The sequence below is a fragment of the Rhinolophus hipposideros genome (assembly GCF_964194185.1).
Source record: "Rhinolophus hipposideros genome assembly, chromosome: 24".
NCBI classification, from domain to species: Eukaryota; Metazoa; Chordata; class Mammalia; order Chiroptera; family Rhinolophidae; genus Rhinolophus; species Rhinolophus hipposideros.
Genome location: NC_138070.1, coordinates 12,622,473 through 12,640,874, shown reverse-complemented (window position 1 = coordinate 12,640,874; position 18,402 = coordinate 12,622,473). Strand labels below are relative to the sequence as shown.

General features: G+C 40.7%; 1 protein-coding gene across 4 annotated transcripts in view; it reads right to left on the bottom strand.

Annotated features, from left to right (window-relative positions):
- BICDL1 (BICD family like cargo adaptor 1) overlaps positions 1–16,880 on the bottom strand; it is an 86,492-nt gene extending 69,612 nt beyond the window's left edge. For all 4 annotated transcript variants that reach the window (XR_013992489.1, XM_081037076.1, XM_081037077.1 and 1 more), the window contains exons 1-2: positions 16,424–16,880; positions 9,328–9,543 (exon numbers count right to left, since the gene is read on the bottom strand). Coding sequence is in view for 3 of the 4 variants with exons in the window: in XM_081037076.1 (XP_080893202.1) it covers positions 9,328–9,543; positions 16,424–16,852 (645 nt within the window). In the remaining variant the exon portion in view is untranslated. The remainder of the gene's footprint in view (positions 1–9,327; positions 9,544–16,423) is intronic.
- Positions 16,881–18,402: the final 1,522 nt, after the last annotated feature.

The following is an 18,402-nucleotide window of genomic DNA, read 5'->3' as shown; positions in this document are numbered from 1 at the left end:
ACAAGTGGACCTTTGTTCCTTTATTTCAATCTCTCCATCGCCAATCTTCAGACTATTCCTCCAGCTACCTCTTGGCCTAAGCCCTTCTAGTTTAAAATGCAAGCTTTGATTTCTCCTGGCCTTGGACCTAGGCCTAACTTCCTGCTGAATTCTTTTTATCCCCCTCCTTATCTGTGATTCTATAGTGACAACTTTTGGCTTCACCCACCCTTTGGAACAGCCCTTTTTGTATATTGCCCCAAATACAGTTCCTGCCTGTGGCACAATGGAATAGTAATACCCAAAGTCATCGTGACTAGGCATGTGACCACGATTCTGGACGTAAACAATCAGGGAGAGGTTTGTTAGAGACATTTGTAAAGATGCAATGAAGGGGAAAAGGAATAGGGAAGACACTGGGAAACAAAAGCTTTGAGAATATACATAGCACAGTACTGAAACAAATAATAAGAAGGGCAAAAATAATGATTTTAAGGTGAATTCTCAAGAGTTTTACATCCAGGAACAACTATACATCCTCAATCAGGCTCTGTTCAAAAGCAGTCACTATGCAGCTTTCCAAAGGGGAACCTCTGCCTCCTGCTTCACACTACAAACCATTTTGGGTTCTAACGGACAGTTAGAGACAGACAACTGACAGATAGTTAGAGACAGAGAGCTCTTCTGTCCAGAGTGTATGCTTCTGGTAAGGGGTGGGGAGCCATCATGATGCCCAAGTCCAAATCATGGCCAACCCTCCCATGAGACAATTTTTTTTTTTTGGTAAAAGCTAAAACGCTCATTTCCATCTCCTTCAGCAAGGTCTTGGGACTATAGAGCCACTCAGTAACCACCCAACCTACAGACCACTGGAGAAACAGCACGATGCAAAAGTACTTGCCAGCTGTAAGTCGATACACAAAAGCTCTGCCCCTTCTATAGTCATTCTTCTCAATTCATGGAAAGCTGGGTGTTCATGCAATTCCAGGAGTATCTATGAAGACAACGCCTGAGTGCCCACTACCCACAGCTTGCCTGTCACAGCATTGACGTCCACAGTCCCTCTGACCACTGGTTTTCAAATAGCATATAGAGAGCGGAAGAGTGAGTTTGCAAGAGTTGAGAGTGCACGGAGGGACAGTGTATTCTTCAGAAAGGGATACACAGGTCTAACCATTTCTTTCTTAGGTACTTTAGATAGTCACTTAACAAAAGTTAACAACCACCAATCTCTCTTCTGTTTTTTAATTGAATGTCCACTCTGCTAGAATACCTGTTTATAATAATAAACAAGCCAGATGTGGTCACTGTTCTCAAAGAGATTACAATCAATCAGTATCTATCAAAGAATGTTGTTTCCAGCTCTTCTCTGGCTGGCTGCTCACCCTGCAAGTGTCACCTCAAACGTTATTCCCTCAGAGAGGTCTTTCCAGCTACCCTTTCTAAAGCTGCTCTCCTCTTTCTGGTCATGAGCCACCACATTACTCGTCATAGTACCTACTACAATCTATAATTATCTTGTGGATTTGTCTAGTTATTTATAGATCTCTTCCCACTAGTTTCACACGACAGAGGTCTCGTGTTACCTGCTGTATCCCCTAGGCTTTCCTCAATAAATATTCTGCGTGTTGCTGAGTGTTGCTTAAAGAAGGTCTAAAAAATAACAAAGGTTTCACTGTTTTACTCAAAAAAATAGAATGCCAGTTAAGTCAGTAAAGGAGAATGGTGAGAGAGGTGATCTGGGACTTTTTCGAAGAAAAAAATTAAGGGTTCTAAATCTCTCCCCATTTGTCATGGCATCCTTTAGTTGTATGGTCGCAGACATACGAATGGTTTTGGTGCATAAATATGTTATTGAGTGTATAGAACCCCCCAAAAAAGCGGCACCACTGTGAACACCTCCCAGGGACAGCACTGACTAAGATCCAAGAGTTGGACTTGTTAAGTGCAAAAAAACCACCTAAAAATGTTTCTTGTTATAGGTTGAAATGCATATGTTGAAATCCAAACCCTATTACCTCAGAATGTGACCTTATTTGGAGATAGGAGTTTATAGCAATAATCAAATTAAAAAGAGGTCATTAGGCCAGGCCCTAATGCAATATGCCTGGTGTTCTTATAAGGAGAGGAAATTTGGTAACAGAGATAGGTATACATGGAGGAAAGAGACACAGGTGTCTGTGCCTGTCAGACAGGTATCTATAAGCCAAGGAGGGACAGACACTGGGAACAGATCCTGCCATCACGGCCTCAGAAGGAACCAACCCTATGACACCTTGATTTTGGACCTCCAGCCTCCAGGACTGTGAGACATAACTTTCTGTTGTTTAAGCCCCTCAGTCTGATACTTTGTTACGACAGCCCTAGCAAACTAATACAGTTTTCTATAGCCTTCTAAATTTTTAATCTTAAGTTATCTTGGTTTCAGTCAAGAGTAAATGTTAGGATTTTTTTTCATTAAAAATATCCATATAGCATTAGAAATCCATGGGGGAAAATAAACAATGCTGAGACAGTAATTCACATAGAAAACATAACTGGATTCCTATGTCACATCATATTAAAAAATATATTCTAGATAAATATCTGAATGTAAAAAACAAGTCTTAAATTTTTGTAATTAATATAGGAAAATATCTTTAAGACTTGGGAGGACAGGATTAAGCAAAACACAAAAGAAGAAAACATAAAGGAAATGATTAACAAATTTGCTTTCATTGAAAGTACATGCCTCTGCTTAATAAAAGACTCCATAAACAAAGTAAAAATAAAAGTTTCAAGAAGGTATTAAAAAACTCTTACACACCAGTAAGAAAATAGGTGAAGAACATAAACAGGAAATTCACAATAAACATAAAAACAAAAGATGCCTAACTTCACTAGTAACAATATTAAACAATATTAAATAATTTTAAACAAAAATTCCATTTCACATCCATGAGACTAAATTTTTAAAATCTGAAAATAACCAACTGTTGGTGAGGATATGAAAAATCACACACAGTGGCTCAGCCGCACACACTTTAGTTAGAAATGTTAATTTGTACAATCATTTTGGAGAGTAATTTGGCAATATCTCATGAAGGTGAACATGTGCTTACTCTTGGACCCAGCAATTCCACTCCTAGGTTTATCCCCAGAGTAAATCAAACATATTGCACCAGAAGAAAAGGTTTAAAAATAATCATTTCAGGAAAGATTGCAATAATGAAAAATTGGAAACAAGTTAAATGTTTATTAACAAAAGAATGGAGAGGTATGTTGTACTATATTTGCACAATGAAATACTAAACAATTAAAATACATGAACTGGAACTACATTTATTAATGTAGTTTTGGCAATCCCAAAAACATAACATTGAGATTGCAGAATGATGTGTATGTATATAATGCTGCCATTTATTAAATGTTTAAAATATGGAAAAATTTAACTATTATACATTATCAATGGATATATATGTATATGTAACAGAGATATATCTATGTTTACATAGACACATATGAGATCTGACAATGAAGTTCGTGAACGCATCCTAGAAAAAGCGCTACATACCTCATTACTGAATATCACTACAGTCTCCTTCAAAGGACTCTCCTTGGGAAGCTATGCACTGACACCAGCGCCTAGTCCACCCTTCAAAGCAATACTGGAACTCTTTTCCTGGAATGGCCATAATAGCTGTCATCGTATTACCCTTGATGTCCTAAATGTCATCAAAATATCTTCCTTTCAATATTTCCTTTATCTTCGGGTAAAGAAGTCATTGGGGGCCAGATCAGGTGAATAGGGAGGGTGTTCCAAAACAGTGACTTGTTTACTGGCTAAAAACTCCCTCACAGACAGTGCCGTGGGAGCTGGTGCATTGTCGTGATGCAAGAGCCATGCATTGTTGGTGAAAAATTCAGGTCATCTAACTTTTTTTTTCTTTTTTTCTTTTTAATTTATTAGTGTCAGGTGTACAAGACAAGGTAATACTTAGACGTTCATCATTTATATCCCCCACACTGTGAACCCCCCTCCCCCCATCCACTATCCCTCCGACCTCATACCGAGCCATCACATTATATATATAAAATTATAGTTGGCATTCATTAACGATCAGCTTCTGGTCATCTAACTTTTTCACACAGCCTTTTCAGCACTTCCAAATAGTAAACTTAGTGAACTGTCCAGTTGGTACAAATTCATACTGAATAATATCTCTGATATCAAAAAAGGTTAGCAAGATCACTGCAACAATTTCACGAACTTAATTGTCAGACCTCATATATATGCACGTGTGTACAGTATATATATAAAAACATGAGTAGCAAGGACAATAACTGGAAAAGTGGAGAGCACTGAGATGAGAGCCAGCCTCAAATGTATCAATAGTTTTATGTATTAAAAAAATCTGAATATAAAAAATGTTAAGATTTTACAAAGCTGGATTTATATTATCCCTGTAGTTTTCTGTATGCTTGAAATATCTCACGATTTTTTTAAATAGAAAAAGCAGAAATCTAGTATTATCCAATAATTACAATCCAATACATAATAACCAAAGACTCAATTTGATTGTATACATTCAGTCCTGCAGGGAACTGAAGCCCTAATTCCTAGTAAAGACAATAGGATTAGGACCATAAGTGTGGTTTCTGCAGTGGGTAGGATTAAGGATTGAAGAGGCAGAAAAAAAGGTATGACTGATATATCCTTTATAAAGTTATAGAGAAAAGTGTAAAAAAATTTCCTAGCCAATTTCTACAAACTCTAAAGCTACATATTTTGGGGGAAAGAAACCTTAGAGGTTCCTAAACAATTTTAAATTCCTTTTTTAAATTCTTTTGAAGAAATCAATTGCTTTCCCGAATCTTTGGTCAACAGATGCTCAAGTCTGACCTTAGCGTTTGCAAGAACGTGAGTCGTGTTTTATTAAAACTGTGAAAATGCCTTCCTTTAACTCTTACCGAAGTTTCTAACACTACTGAGATTCATTTGAAGAATATCTTTATTCCAACTGCCTCTGAAGAATGAAAAGGCTAAATAAGAAGCTCATTATTACTGATATTGTCATTATTATGAACAAGACTGTTTCTACGTTGTTGAAATCATTGCTTTGCTTTCCTACTGTACTAGCAGAATATAAGAACTTTCCACAGTGTCTAAACTATGTTCTAAGCTGCGGTCGGTTCAATTAGTGAATAATCACTTCAGGACTGTTTAACACTGGTCAGAACTCTGATATCTTTGCGGCTGCTGTTTGGGAGAAAATCATCTGGGAGCTCTGGAGGTTTCTGCTGTCATGCCAGTGAAACGTGCTGTATTATATATCAGAAGGATTCTTACAAAACTCCCACCTGAAACTTTACATGCTCTCCTTAGGCAACAAGCATAGCCCATATCCCTCTTCTCCTTTCTGGAAGCAAGGCCCACTGTGTTCCTCCACTTCTGATATAGTCAGGATAAGTGTCTAACAAGTCCTACTTAAGCTCACTGTCAGTGCTGCTGTTGTGTTACTTTCCAACTTAGACAGTGAATTACACTTTCTCCAAATACATCAGCCAGTCAGTCCTGTCCCAACACAGACTGTCCCAACGCAGACTGACAGTCTGATGTATTTGGAGGATACTCAGAATCTTTGACGCTAAGAGAATTCAGAGGACATTTTGTCCAAATGAGCAAATAAACAGGGATAAAGGTATCCCCAGGGTATAGGCAGCAGTGTCCAGGTACCATAGATTAAACCTAACTTTATTCCCAGGAGAATCAATTTTACACGGATATTTCTGGATAGAGATTAAGTACTAAACAATGCATCCTGACACACTGATATGTGCTGGGGGCACTTCAGATTCTTCCACTTTCAAGTTAGAATGCAGAAATCCCATCTAAAGGATGAGGATCTGATAATTATAATGATGGCTACCATTTATTGAGCACTTACTATGTGCTAGGTATTGTAATTAGAGCTTTACATACAGGATCTCATTTAGTCTTCATAACACTATCAGGTTAACAGTAATAATACAATTGTCTCCATAATACAGAGGAGGAAACTAAGGTTAAAAAAGGTGAAAAACTTTCCCATGTTTGCCCAACTAGTAAATAGGAGAGTCAGTATATGGCCCCAGGGCTGTCTGGCTCTGAAGCCTGGGATTTTAACTGCTGCCTCATAAATTTAAAATTGAGGCACAGGAACCTTAATCAGTCTTGAATTGAAAGATCCTTAATCAAGTCACATATCTTTCTGTCCCTCAAGTTTTCCCAGCTATAAAATTAGAATAATACCTATCCCTTCATCATAATGAGAATACAGAAGTTCACTGGATACATATGCTCATAGCATCCTATTTGAGAGCTGAAAAGAAGCTTGGTCACACAAAAACTTGTACATGAGTGTTTATGGCAGTCTTATTCAAAACAGCCAAAAAGTGAAAAAACAACCCAAATGTCCCTCGAGTAACAAATGGATAAACAAATGTGTTATATCCATACAATGGAATATTCTTCAGCCATAAAAATAAAATACTGACATACGCTACAATGTGGATGAACCTGGGAGACATTACCTAAGGGAAAGAAGCCCGTCACAAAGGGTCACATATGTATGATTCCATTTACATGAAATGTCTAGAATAGGCAAATCTGTAGAGACTGAAAGTAGATTGATGGTTGTCAGGGTCAGGGCATGGGGTCGAGTGTTAGGAGGAATGGGCGAGTGACTGCTAATGGGCACAGGGTTTCTTTTGGGGGAGGTAAAATGTTCTATAATTAGGTAACGGTGATGGCTGCACAACTCTGTAAATATACTAAAACCCACTGAATTATACACTTTATCAAAGTAAATGTACGGCATGTGAATTATATCTCAAGTGAGCTGTTATTAAAAACAAAAAACAACAAAACAAAACAAAAACCTTGGAGGCCATGGGAGCAAAGGAAACACATTTAAAAATACTCTGGAGTGAGAGAGTGGGTACAAAAAAAAATAAAAAAAAAATACTCTGGACAACAGCATCACAGAAATGTTGTACTATATTTTAGATATTATACATTTCTTGCTTATAAAAACACATTACAAGAAAAGCACGGCCTTCTATTACTTCTGCTGGTTGTTTTCTTGCCCTCGGAGAATCTTAATTCACTTCAAAGGACTACTCAACTCTTCTAGTTCCTGAATATCCAGTTAATAAAATGATAATAAAATGCAATCTAAACTGGCTGCTGATGGAAACCCCAGGGGCTTGTCCTGCTTAAGAAGAGAAAGGGAAAAAAAGCCACAAAACTCACTAAGGGCCTACATTCAAGGCCAGAGAGGATAAGAAGAATCTAGATCTAGAGGAAATGTTATCCTCCTATATTCTTTTGGGAGCATCTTATCAGGATTTTCTACAGAAAAATTAGGCAAAGGAACCTCAACTATAAAGACACCGCATTAGTAAAATAACCATAAACACTGAAACATCCTTACCTTCACGTATTCCTTACTCTATACACATTATCTCATTTTCATGTCAACAGTATTTGCACAACATACAAACATTTACCCCCATTTTAAAGATAAAGAAAGTGAGGCACAAACAAGGTCACCCAGTTAATGAGAAGCAGAGTCAAGATTCAACACACATCTAAATTCCAAGCTCTGTGTTCTTTTGCTATGTCATGCTGGTATTTTCTTTCTCCCTTCATCTCTCTTGGCCACCTGTCTTTTGCCAGATCAGAAAGCAGTTATTTGGTAACATGAACTTAGCTCTCAAGAAATAATTTCCCCTTAAATTGTTTTGGTTCGTTGTCTTCCTTTAACTCTCCATATAAGACACACTTGCTCAGAACGAAATAAATGTTTTTGGATAAATAAATCAATCTCGCCAGGCCTACCTAGTTAGTTTAATCCTTTATGAATAATGAATGAAGACTCAAAAACCTAAAAAATATTACAAGAATAGAGATTCTCTTCCCAGTTGCTGAAACTGGTTTTAAAACTGAGTCAAAAATGATATTATTGAGCTGGCCCTGTAAATGACTTCTTGAAGAACTCCCAATTTTCCTTTCCAGCCAATCAAATGGTGACTTGCTTCCCTAGAGGGAAACCTGCAGACAAGACCTTTAGCTATCCCTATCACCTGAATTCTCACCTTTCATATTACATTCTGGTATTCCTGCAACTAGCTGTTTTCCAAGTTATCAGACCCCCCTTCCTTCTCTTCCTTTTCCCTTCCTCTCCCTCCCTATCTTCCATTCTTTCCTTCTCTACCTCTCCTTCTTCCTCTCCCTTTCTCTAGTAGTAGCACTTACCTCACATTTCCTTGTGAGGCAGAAGGTTTTGACCAGTCTCAGAGTACCCGGGGAAGCAACCAGGACACAAACTACCGAAAGAACTTCATACAGTACTGCCCATCACATTAGTGGAAGCGCCAAGAATTGACCATACGCTGCTCTAGCTAAGCTTTTCCCAAAGACCCAGGCACCAAACACTAATCAAGCAGACGAGGGCAGTGGTCTCCTGAGAGCATTAGTGCTTACAGATGAGTTCAGAGCAGAAGTTCTTTCTTGCACTAGTACCTGAAGAGTTAGTAGTTTTATTTTCAACATGTAAGAAGGACTGAGGTACAGTAGTGTAAATTCAGCTCTTAATTCAAAAGTGGGTGGATTTAGAGACCAAGGCATTAACAACATTCCTGCCTTTGTTAAAAAGATATGTCCTTGTATTTAGATTAGATTTCCACCTACTCAGACCTCAAACTCCTTTGCAATGATTTTAGCAGTCTTGACCTTGGTTAATTAATTAGTACTTCCACGATACCACCCTATAAAGGTACAAGTAAAGAATTTTTACTTAACGTGGAAATGAAGAGAACAAATTTAAAATACAGATACACATACCTCCTTTCATATTTAAATACTATGAAGGAATGTACATTCACAAATGTGACATTAATAAAAATGATTTGCTTTAGAAGTTTTCCCTAAGCTTTTTGGTTTAAAGACAGCACTGTTTAGTGTTTGAACTAAACACATTAACATGATTTTACCAGTGACAGACTTCCTCTAGGTAACAGAATCAGACTTTCAGAGCTATATGGAATGACAGAAATCATTAAGCACAATTCTTTCATTTTAAAAATGAGAAAACTCCCAAGTTAAGTGATTGTCAAGCTAGCTGATGACAGGCAAGGGTCTTAGCTCCCGACTCCTAGTTTGGCACAGCTAAAATTCTTGTAGGTGGAAAATACTTCACTTGTTGATGTAACACCAAAAGCAACAAAAATCAGAACTACTCTTACCACATACACGATTGATGTTCTACAGAAGCTCTCTTTCAACTTTCAGTATTTTGTACCGTAAATTCGTAACTTATAACTCACCCTGCTGAGTTGATCCAATAACCTTTGGTTCTGTTCTGATAATTCCTGGACAGCGCGTGTTTTTTCTCGATCTGCCTCTCGTAGATGAACTTGCTGCCTCTCCAACTCATCCTGAAGCTGTTTCACATCACTCTCCAGCTCTGATACACGTCCTTCCCACTCTCCTTCTCGATTCTCAAATCGTCTTCTTAGTTCATGTTTCTCTTGTTCTAAGTGCTGAGTGAAAAGTGAAGAGGATTTAAAAACTGTTAAAAGTTCTACTGCCTTTCATTTTTTTCTTTCCACATACTCGTGTTTTTTTCCCCCAGTCAGCACAACAAAACACTGCCACATATGAAAAGTTGCCCATTTCACAGCTATGAAAATATCCCCTTTCTTCCCAAGTAGGGAAGGAGTCGGTTTCACAAAGAGAATGCCTTTCCTATTGAAAACACTTAATGTCATTGTTTATTCTTAACTTGGGCATGGGGTTCTAGACTTGGGAATTCACTTGAAATTTAGCAAGTCATCTAATTAACTGGTGAACTATATATTTAAACAACGTAAATGACTCCTTAAGGCAGCTTCTCCTGAAATCATCTATCACGCCTGGCATAATTCCCGGCACTTAGAATCAGACTTTTCAAAGATGCAAAGCACTCCAGAGATCCTTAGGATCAACTATCTTTTCTTACAAATGAAGCAACGTAAGACAAGAGGTTAAGTGAGAAGCTCAACGTCAATACTAGTAAATGGCAGAGCTGGGATTTGTGTCTAAATCACTTGATTCTGTTTAGTGCTCCAAATCACAACTCAATAATATTTGTTGCTATATATAGCACTGTATTTCAAAATCATTAAGGCAAGTTCAGGATCAGGCCTACTTTAAATCATGGCCTATTAGCCTTGCGTATTTACTTCTGATCCATTCATTCATTCTTGAGTGCCTACCATAGGCCAGCCACTGTGCTGAGGACACAATGATGAGCAAAAGAGACATGGTCCTTGCCTTTATGGAGTTTTCATTCTATTGGGAGAGGCTTATACAAGTAATAAGTTGTGTGTGACAAATGGTATGCAGTAAAAGTCCAGGTTTGAAGCAGCAACTCAACTGAAAAGGATTCTTTTGGACTGAAGGAATTAAGAACATGCTTTTGTTTCTGTGAGATAAATATGGATGCCTCTTTTCAGAGGCAAGTATGTTCTACTTATAAAACATAGTATGTACAAAAAAGCTAAGTATATATGTCAAGCAGTATATGAAATATAAGTTAAAGCACCTCAACTTTTGGTACTCTCAGAGAAGCTCTGGTACAACAGTCCAAAATATACCTAATTCCAAAAATTATGATTCAGTTAAGAATGGGATGAGACCTAGGTATGCATGCATGCATGTCTGTCTGCCTGTCTCTTTCCCTACCTACCTACCTACCTACCTATGTTCTACAGGAAATCCTAATGCACTGAAGGTTGATATCAAACACTGAGATTATTTCAACAAGCTAACATGAGCATATAAATCTTCTTCAGAGTTCTCAGTCATCTCTTCACTGTGGGAAGCTATGCTCTTATTCTATCCAAGGTCTCATTTTTCAAATACTTCTGGAATGCTTCTTTTGGAAAGCCTTAAGGGCTAGTGTACAGCTATAAAAGAAAATCAGTCCCATCATTTTACATCGAGATGTGTCTAAAAAAGAGATTATCTCATTTCATCGTGCCATTTTATTCCCCTTTCTTTGCTCTGGGTGACTTGTAAATATTTCTGAAAATCAAAGTTACCCCCAAAAGATGAAAATGTACCATGACAGAGCAGTCCAAATAATGTGCCAAAAGACAAAATTAAAATTAATTTAATGTGACCCAATATTAATATTCTGCACACATTAGCAAAGGCAGTTTTCACTGAAATCAATGTACATCCTCCCAAGTTCATCACTTTAAGGGAGTAACTCATTTGGATATAGCCACTCCAGTATATTTGTTGAAAAGTCGCATTATAGTTATATTTTATACAGCTCCAGTTTGGAACATGTAGGAAAAGGGATGACAAGGGAGGGACTTCTACTTCTACTTACCAGCATAATTTTCTGCTCTATCTATGCTTTGCTCATTGCTCAACATCCAAAATGAGAATGTTTTAGTCACTGTGGACACTTCAGAAAGATGAAATGCAGAAACAAACGCTAATTACAATCCTAAAATTGTGATTCTTGGTATATTGAATTTTTCCAAAATGAAAAAGATTGAGCAGAAGGCAACAGCAAGAACTCAGTAATTACAGTGTTACTGAGAGGCCAGATAAATTAGGCTTATGCTGTGAAAGAACAGACTTAAAAATATTCAGCAAACAGCTGTTAGTGAACAGCCCAACCAAGCAACTAAAACAATCCAATCCACTTGGTGGGGAGGGGTTGAGGACAGGTGGTGCTGATGAATCTATTCTGTCCTTATATTTCTTTGGACATGTGGCAAACTTCCTAATTCAGGTTTCCCAACACTGAAAAAAAAAAATCAAGACTTTCCTATTAATAAACATACAGAATTTAGCCTTTTGTCTACTCTGAAAAAAATAAAGGCTTCTCCTAAGTATTATATTTGCAGTTAACTGCTGAATTAACCAGTCAACTCTAGGCAGATTTATCACTAAGTGTGGAGGTCAGGAGGCCTGCCCAATGCTATTCCTTGTTTCTTAAGGTTATATAGTATTTTAAAAGTCAGTATCTACACCTGAAACTAATATGTTACATGTCAATTATACCTCAATAAACAAAAAGAAAAAAGTCATCAAAACTGCCAAGGTCATCAAAAACAAGGAAAGTCTAAGAAACTGTTAGAGCAAAGAAGAGACTCAGAAGATACGAAAACTAAATGTAATCTGGTATCCCCGATGGAATCCTGGAATTAAAAAGACACTAGGTAAAGGCTAAGGAAATCTGAATATCAGTATTGGTTTGTTAATTATCATAGTAATGTAAGACTAATGCAAGTGTATCATATTAACGTAGACATTAACAATAGAGGAAACTGGGTGCAGGGCATATGGAAACTCTGAACCACCTTTCCAATTTTTCTGTATATCTAAAATCATTCTAAAAAAGTGAAATTTATTTAAAACTCTGAACAAACCAAAGTTAGTATCATTAGTCTATCTAACATTGTTTATTACAGAAATGGATTTCTGCAAAGAAACCAAATAGCAACACCATTCTTGTAAGTCCAGAATATGATTCTTGAAAAATACAAAGTACTATTTTTTTTAAGTGGACCAAGCACTGAATGCCAATAAGCGTCCCGTGTTTGCTTCTCAAAATCCACTAGTAACTCCCATTACGTGATCATTTTCAACTTACTTGTTTTGCCTTATTTAAAAAAATAGTACTAGAAGCATGAGAATTGGCCTAGGGAAGGGGGAAGAAAACATAATTGAGGGAAAGACCACCTTTGCAGTAGGAGATAATTCATTCTCAGCTGGATTGGGAAAAAAGGGGATCTTATACATTAAAAACAGTATTTTAAAAAAACTAAATATTTAATCTCTGAAGAAAAAAGTGTATAAATGCAAGTTACTTAGTTCATATTCTGGGGGAAAAACTAAGGACCCTGCCAAATGTAAGTTTTAAAAGCAAAAGGGCTAATTTTAGATGTAAAGAAATAAATTTTTAAAAAAAGTCTTTAGAACTTTAAGCATATGAAAATCTGATTCAGTGAGTACAATCCAGGATATTCAATTAAGGATGTTAAAAATGACCAAAACCTTACAGTAATTCAAATTAATTTGACTCTTGATTTTAGCCCTAAGAAATGAATCACTAAAAAATTTCTGTTAACCTTTCAACGAAAGACTTTAAAGACTGTGCCTTTAAGAAGAGTGGAAGATTAAGTACTTTACGTTTCAAATGACAAAACAAAATCTTAGCTTTGGCACACAGAACTGGAGAGGTATTCAATATTAACTAGTGAATAGGTAGAAAAGATCTTGAAAATGGCTTGTTGGTCCTGAAGTTAGAAAGGTGCCAATTTTGAAGTAGTAGTAAGGAAGCAGATGGGACTAAAAACAAAACCAGTCTCATTATTTAATAGTCAAACCAACATTCTTTCAGAAACCACTCATATGTTTTATCTTTTAAACCAACCTGTGAGAAAGTGTGTTTGACTCCATGGGACTGACAGTTTGTGGAAAATTACAAACGCTTTTAAAAGTAAGAGCTGGTTCTCTACCTCTAAGTGTTTAATTTAATTGAAATACAGCAGAGTGGCGGTGTTCAACTTTAGGAAGTATTTTGTCTAAGCAGACTTTCTAAAATCTAAGCTGCCTAAAAAAATATATGGTGGGGAAAATTCCCTTGCAAGTATCAAATGAAACAGGACCCTATTAATTAGGTTTGCCACTCTCATACTAGTACTAAAAGAATAAACAAGGAACTAAGGACAATATCTTTTTTTAAATTTCTTTAAAAAATGTTTGGGTTTTTTTGTTTTTTCTTCTTTCTTTTTCTTTTGACATTATCTTTATAGGGTATTTAAAAATGTGTTTCAAAAAAACTAAAAATTTTTAGTGATAATCTTCAAACATACCTAGAAGAAATAACATAACTGAACTCTCCATTGCTCAGCTTCAACAATGATTAATATTTTGCTTTTTAAAAACAAACTTTAAAAAAATGTTATTTTTTAAATTGTGGTAAAGTACAGCAATCCCCCCTTATCTGCAGTTTCGCTTTCCACAGTTTCAATTACTCGCAGTCAACTACGGTCCAAAAATAGTAAATGGAAAATTCCAGAAATAAACAATTCACAAGTTTTAAATTTTGCACCCATCTGAATAGCATGATGACCTCTCGAACACTCCCATTCTGTCCTGCCTGGGAAGTGAATCATACCTTTGTCAGGTGTATCCACCCTGTATACTATGCTCCCTGCCAGTTAGTCACTTGGTAGCCCTCTGGGTTAGCAGGTCAATTGTCGCTGTATTGCAGTGCTTGAGTTCAAGTCACCCTTATTTTACTTAATAGTGGCTCCCAAGTGCAAGAGTAGTAATGCTGGCAATTCAGATATGCCAGAGAAGCTGGAAAGTATTTACTATAAGTGAAAGATGAAAGTTCTCAACTTAATTGTTCTCTTTTATTATTAATTATTTTTGTTAATCTCTTACTGTGCCCAATTTATAAATTAAACTTTAACACATGTACGTATGTATAGGAAAAAAACATAGTATATACAGAGTTCAGTGTTACCTGCCATTTCAGGCATCCACTGGGGGTCTTGGAATGTATCCCCCTTGGATAAGGGGGGATTATGGTATACATAGCATAACATTCACCATCTTAACCATTTTTAAGTGTACAGTTCAATAGTGTTAAGTACATTCACACTGTTGTGCAACCAATCTCCAGATATTTAAACTTTTAGTACTAGAGGTCATATGCTGACCTACAGGAGTAAAGATTTTAAAAAAACAATGTAAGAGCTTTAAACTATTTTATCATCGTCTATCAAGTCAACAGAAAAAAGTCGTAGGTAAATTATTCTATTTACAATAGAACCTGTCTTGTTATAGAATTTTGAAATTTTTCCTTTGTTAAAGAAATGTATAATGGCTCCCTCCACATGGAGCCCAGGCTGTGTGTAACTGCACACTCAGGATTACTATGAAATCTATCACTAATCAAACTGCCTGATATGATGTTCCTTTCAAGTCTGTTGTCTCTTCAATCAGGTCCCTCACTGAAGGAATTTCAAATCACAAGTATAAATCTCTGCAGTAGTACTTCTATAGAGTCATGTAATCGAATCTCTTTTAAAAAAAGACACCCTTTTATTTCTAGACCTCTACTTCAAGTGAAAATTAAACAATCCAATTCATTGGGTTGCTTTTTGGCAGTCTACCTATAGGTTTCACAAACCACTTTTCAGAGAGGTATCTCAGGAGTTCATCGACTGGCAGACCTAGTTAACAGGCCAACTGAACTACGGGGCACTCACTGGTTTCCTTTTTTCTCCCTGATTTACTTTTGATATGTTGTTGGACTACAGACACACTTAAATCTTATTTTAGAAAAGTTTCTGAATCGACATTCTGCCTGTTCAACAGTAGTAGTGATATGGAACCAGACTAGGGTCAATTTCAGATCCTATTCAGGACTGTACTATTCTCTTGTGACTAATAAAAAAAAATAGTGGTTGCAAGCAAAGTGGGTAACAAAAGTAAATGCACAGGCAGAAAAAGATAAGCTTGTCTGTCTCCACTGCCACAGATGCTGCCTCCTTTTTAAATCTAATTTTTAGATATGGTGGTGTTCCACCCTACTTTCAAGACTCTTTTCTATCTGGTTAAGGGCAAAAAAACAAACAGGCATAGCTCTGAAAGACTTTGGCAGAAATCTTGCGCACACTTCAAGGGGTATTTATAACAGTAATTGAAGTGATAGGGTTTTCCTACGTTGCATTTGGCTATGCAATTGCATATGTGAGACCCAGAACGGTACTGTTTAAATACACATAAAAATACTGAGGTCCAAACTGAATCCACTGCCAATGGTCACACGCCGAGCACAGGTTTGCCTGACTGCAATGGAACCACATCTCCTAATCCCTGAGTATTTGAAGGCTATATAAAGCTCCTTTAGGGGCACTTGTTTCCCACAAGTCTGAGCTGCCGGGAAGTTAAGACAAGGGCATCTGGAGGCCTTAATGCCAAAACTGGAAAGCTTTACGCTAACACCCGGATTAGAGATTAACTACTCTGAAAACGTGAACATATTTTAAATGCTTCCCCTTTCTCATTTCTGTGTGAGACATCACCTCAGCGCTGTATCCATTAGTCATACTGTAAGCTCTATTTTAGCTGCTGTGTACAGTACATACATAGAACTGCCCACAGCGGTTGGAGCTTGCATGCGCCCATGTGTTGTGAGCAGGGTGGGAAAGCCGGGTGTATTCAAGGCATGCCCTGGTCTGATAATCCGAAACCCTCCATCCTACGCCCACTTCCACGCGGTTTTCTGTGAGGCAGGGCGAGCAAGGAAGGGGTGGAGTGGAATGGGTTGGGTGAGTGGCTCCAGAAGCTGCCCAGGGCCGGCCGGGCGGGTGCCACCCAACCCAGGAGGGACGTGCTCACCTCCAGTTTGTCTGTCAGCTCCTTGTGCATCTGTTCGTACTGCCGGCTCATGTCCTGGTTCCTCTCGAGCAGCGCCTTGCCCAGCCGGGCGGCCAACACCAGATCCTTCTCCTTCTGCCGGATCACCGACAGCAGCTCCCTGTCCTGGGCGGGCGGCGGTTGCAGTCCGGCCCCCTCGGCCGGAGACTCGGGCTCGGCCGAAGGATGCTCCCCGGGGTCGGACGGCCGTTCCCCGGCCGCCAGCAGCGCTAGCTCCTCCTCTAACGCCAGTTCCAGCTCCCCGGGACTCCCGGGGAAGGAGACGAGGGCGGCGGCGGCGGGACTCCCGACTGCGTCCGCGGCCGCGGCTGGCAGCTCCATGCAGCAGGCGCTGTCCGGCTCGGCGGGTGCTGAAGTGCGGCCGGCCAAGCCCAGGCAGAAGGCGGACATGGCCCGCGCGCGCGGAGCCCGCAGCGGTGCGGCCCGGCCGGCGCGCGCCAGGCTGCAGGGGGGAGGGGCCCCGCCGCGCCGCCCCGCGCCTCGCGCCGCGGCACGCGTACCCCGGGTCCCCGCGAGCCCTGGGCGCGGCGCGCGCCTGCCCGCCCCTCCCCCGCGTCGGCGGCACGCGCCCCCTCCCCCGCCCCCGGGCTCAGCTGCTCAGCGCGCGCTGGGGAGCAGGGGGGTGGCCAAGGGACGCTAAGGAAGGGAAGACAGAGGGGCCGCGAAGCGCGAGGGCAGATTGCGGGGAGGGCCGCCGCCGCCGGGGTTTCAGCCGCCCTGTTGCTGCTGCTGCCGCTGCCGCCGCCGGCCGGGCAGCGCCTCACGGAGCGGGCTGCGCCTCGCTGTCGCTGCGACGCTTGCTGCTGCTGCTGCTGCTGCTGCCGGCGGCCGCTCTCTGCAGCCGCGCTCCATGTCCCTCGGCTCGGCGGCAGCCCCAGCAGCAGCGGCGGTGGCGGCGGCTGCTGCAGGGGCCGAGGCGGCGACTCCACATCGCGCACCGCGCAGCCCGGCGAACTCCTTCCTGCCTCCCTTGGCTCCTCCCGCTCACCCGGCGAGCGGCACCCCGCCCCGGGCTTCCGGCCGCACCCCCTCTCCCCGCCCCTGCCGACGCTTGACGCGCGCGGGCACCTGTTCGCCGCGCCCGCGCGGGATTCGCCGGCTCGTGGGTCTCCTCAGCGGCGCCCAGGTGGCGCCGCAGCCTTAACCCCTGCGCGGCCTCTCGCACTGGGGCGATTACGCGCGCCGCCTGTGGAGGCGGCTGCCTCATCCCGAAGGGTCCAAGCCGCTCCCCCGCGCGACCACGCCCCCGGCCTCTCGTCCACCTCAGGGTGTGGCCCCGCCCCCGGCACTGTCGCCTCAGGGTGTGGCCTAGCTCTCACCTCAGAGCCCCGCCCCGCCGCAGTGTCACTCTCACTTCGGAGCCCGGCCCCGCCCCCAGCCTCGTTCTCACCTCTGCGCAGCGCCGGGTCCCTCGGCCTCTCTCTCGCTTCTGGTTTGTGGCTTTTCTCAGAGTCTGATGGGGCTCAGTCGTGTCGCCGCCTTTTTTCGTGGTCTCCTAGGGGACTGGGGACATTCCTCCGAGGCAGGTGGCCAAGCCCGGAGAGAGACTCGCAGTCGGGGCCCCCACGAGAGCTAAGCAGTCAGGAGAGGGAGCCCTAGAGAGCGGTAGGAGGGATGATCTCAGAAACCCGGCATCTTAATGAAGATGACTCAGGGATATGAGGGACCAGAACCTCGGAAATACTAGACCTGAAAGAAAGGCGTTATGTTGAGTACGGAAAAAACTGCTCACAGAGGGGACTATGAAGCAGAGAATCCCCCTAATCATAGCTTCCGTTTATTAAGCACTTCGTACGCGCCCAGTCTTGTGTTCAGTTCTTTATTCGTAGTAGCTTATATCTAAGATATAAGAACCTCAGAAGAACCTTATAGAGTAAGTACTGTTATTCTTCCCATTTTACGCAGGAAATTGAGGCCTCAAGAGATGGAGTCATCTGCCC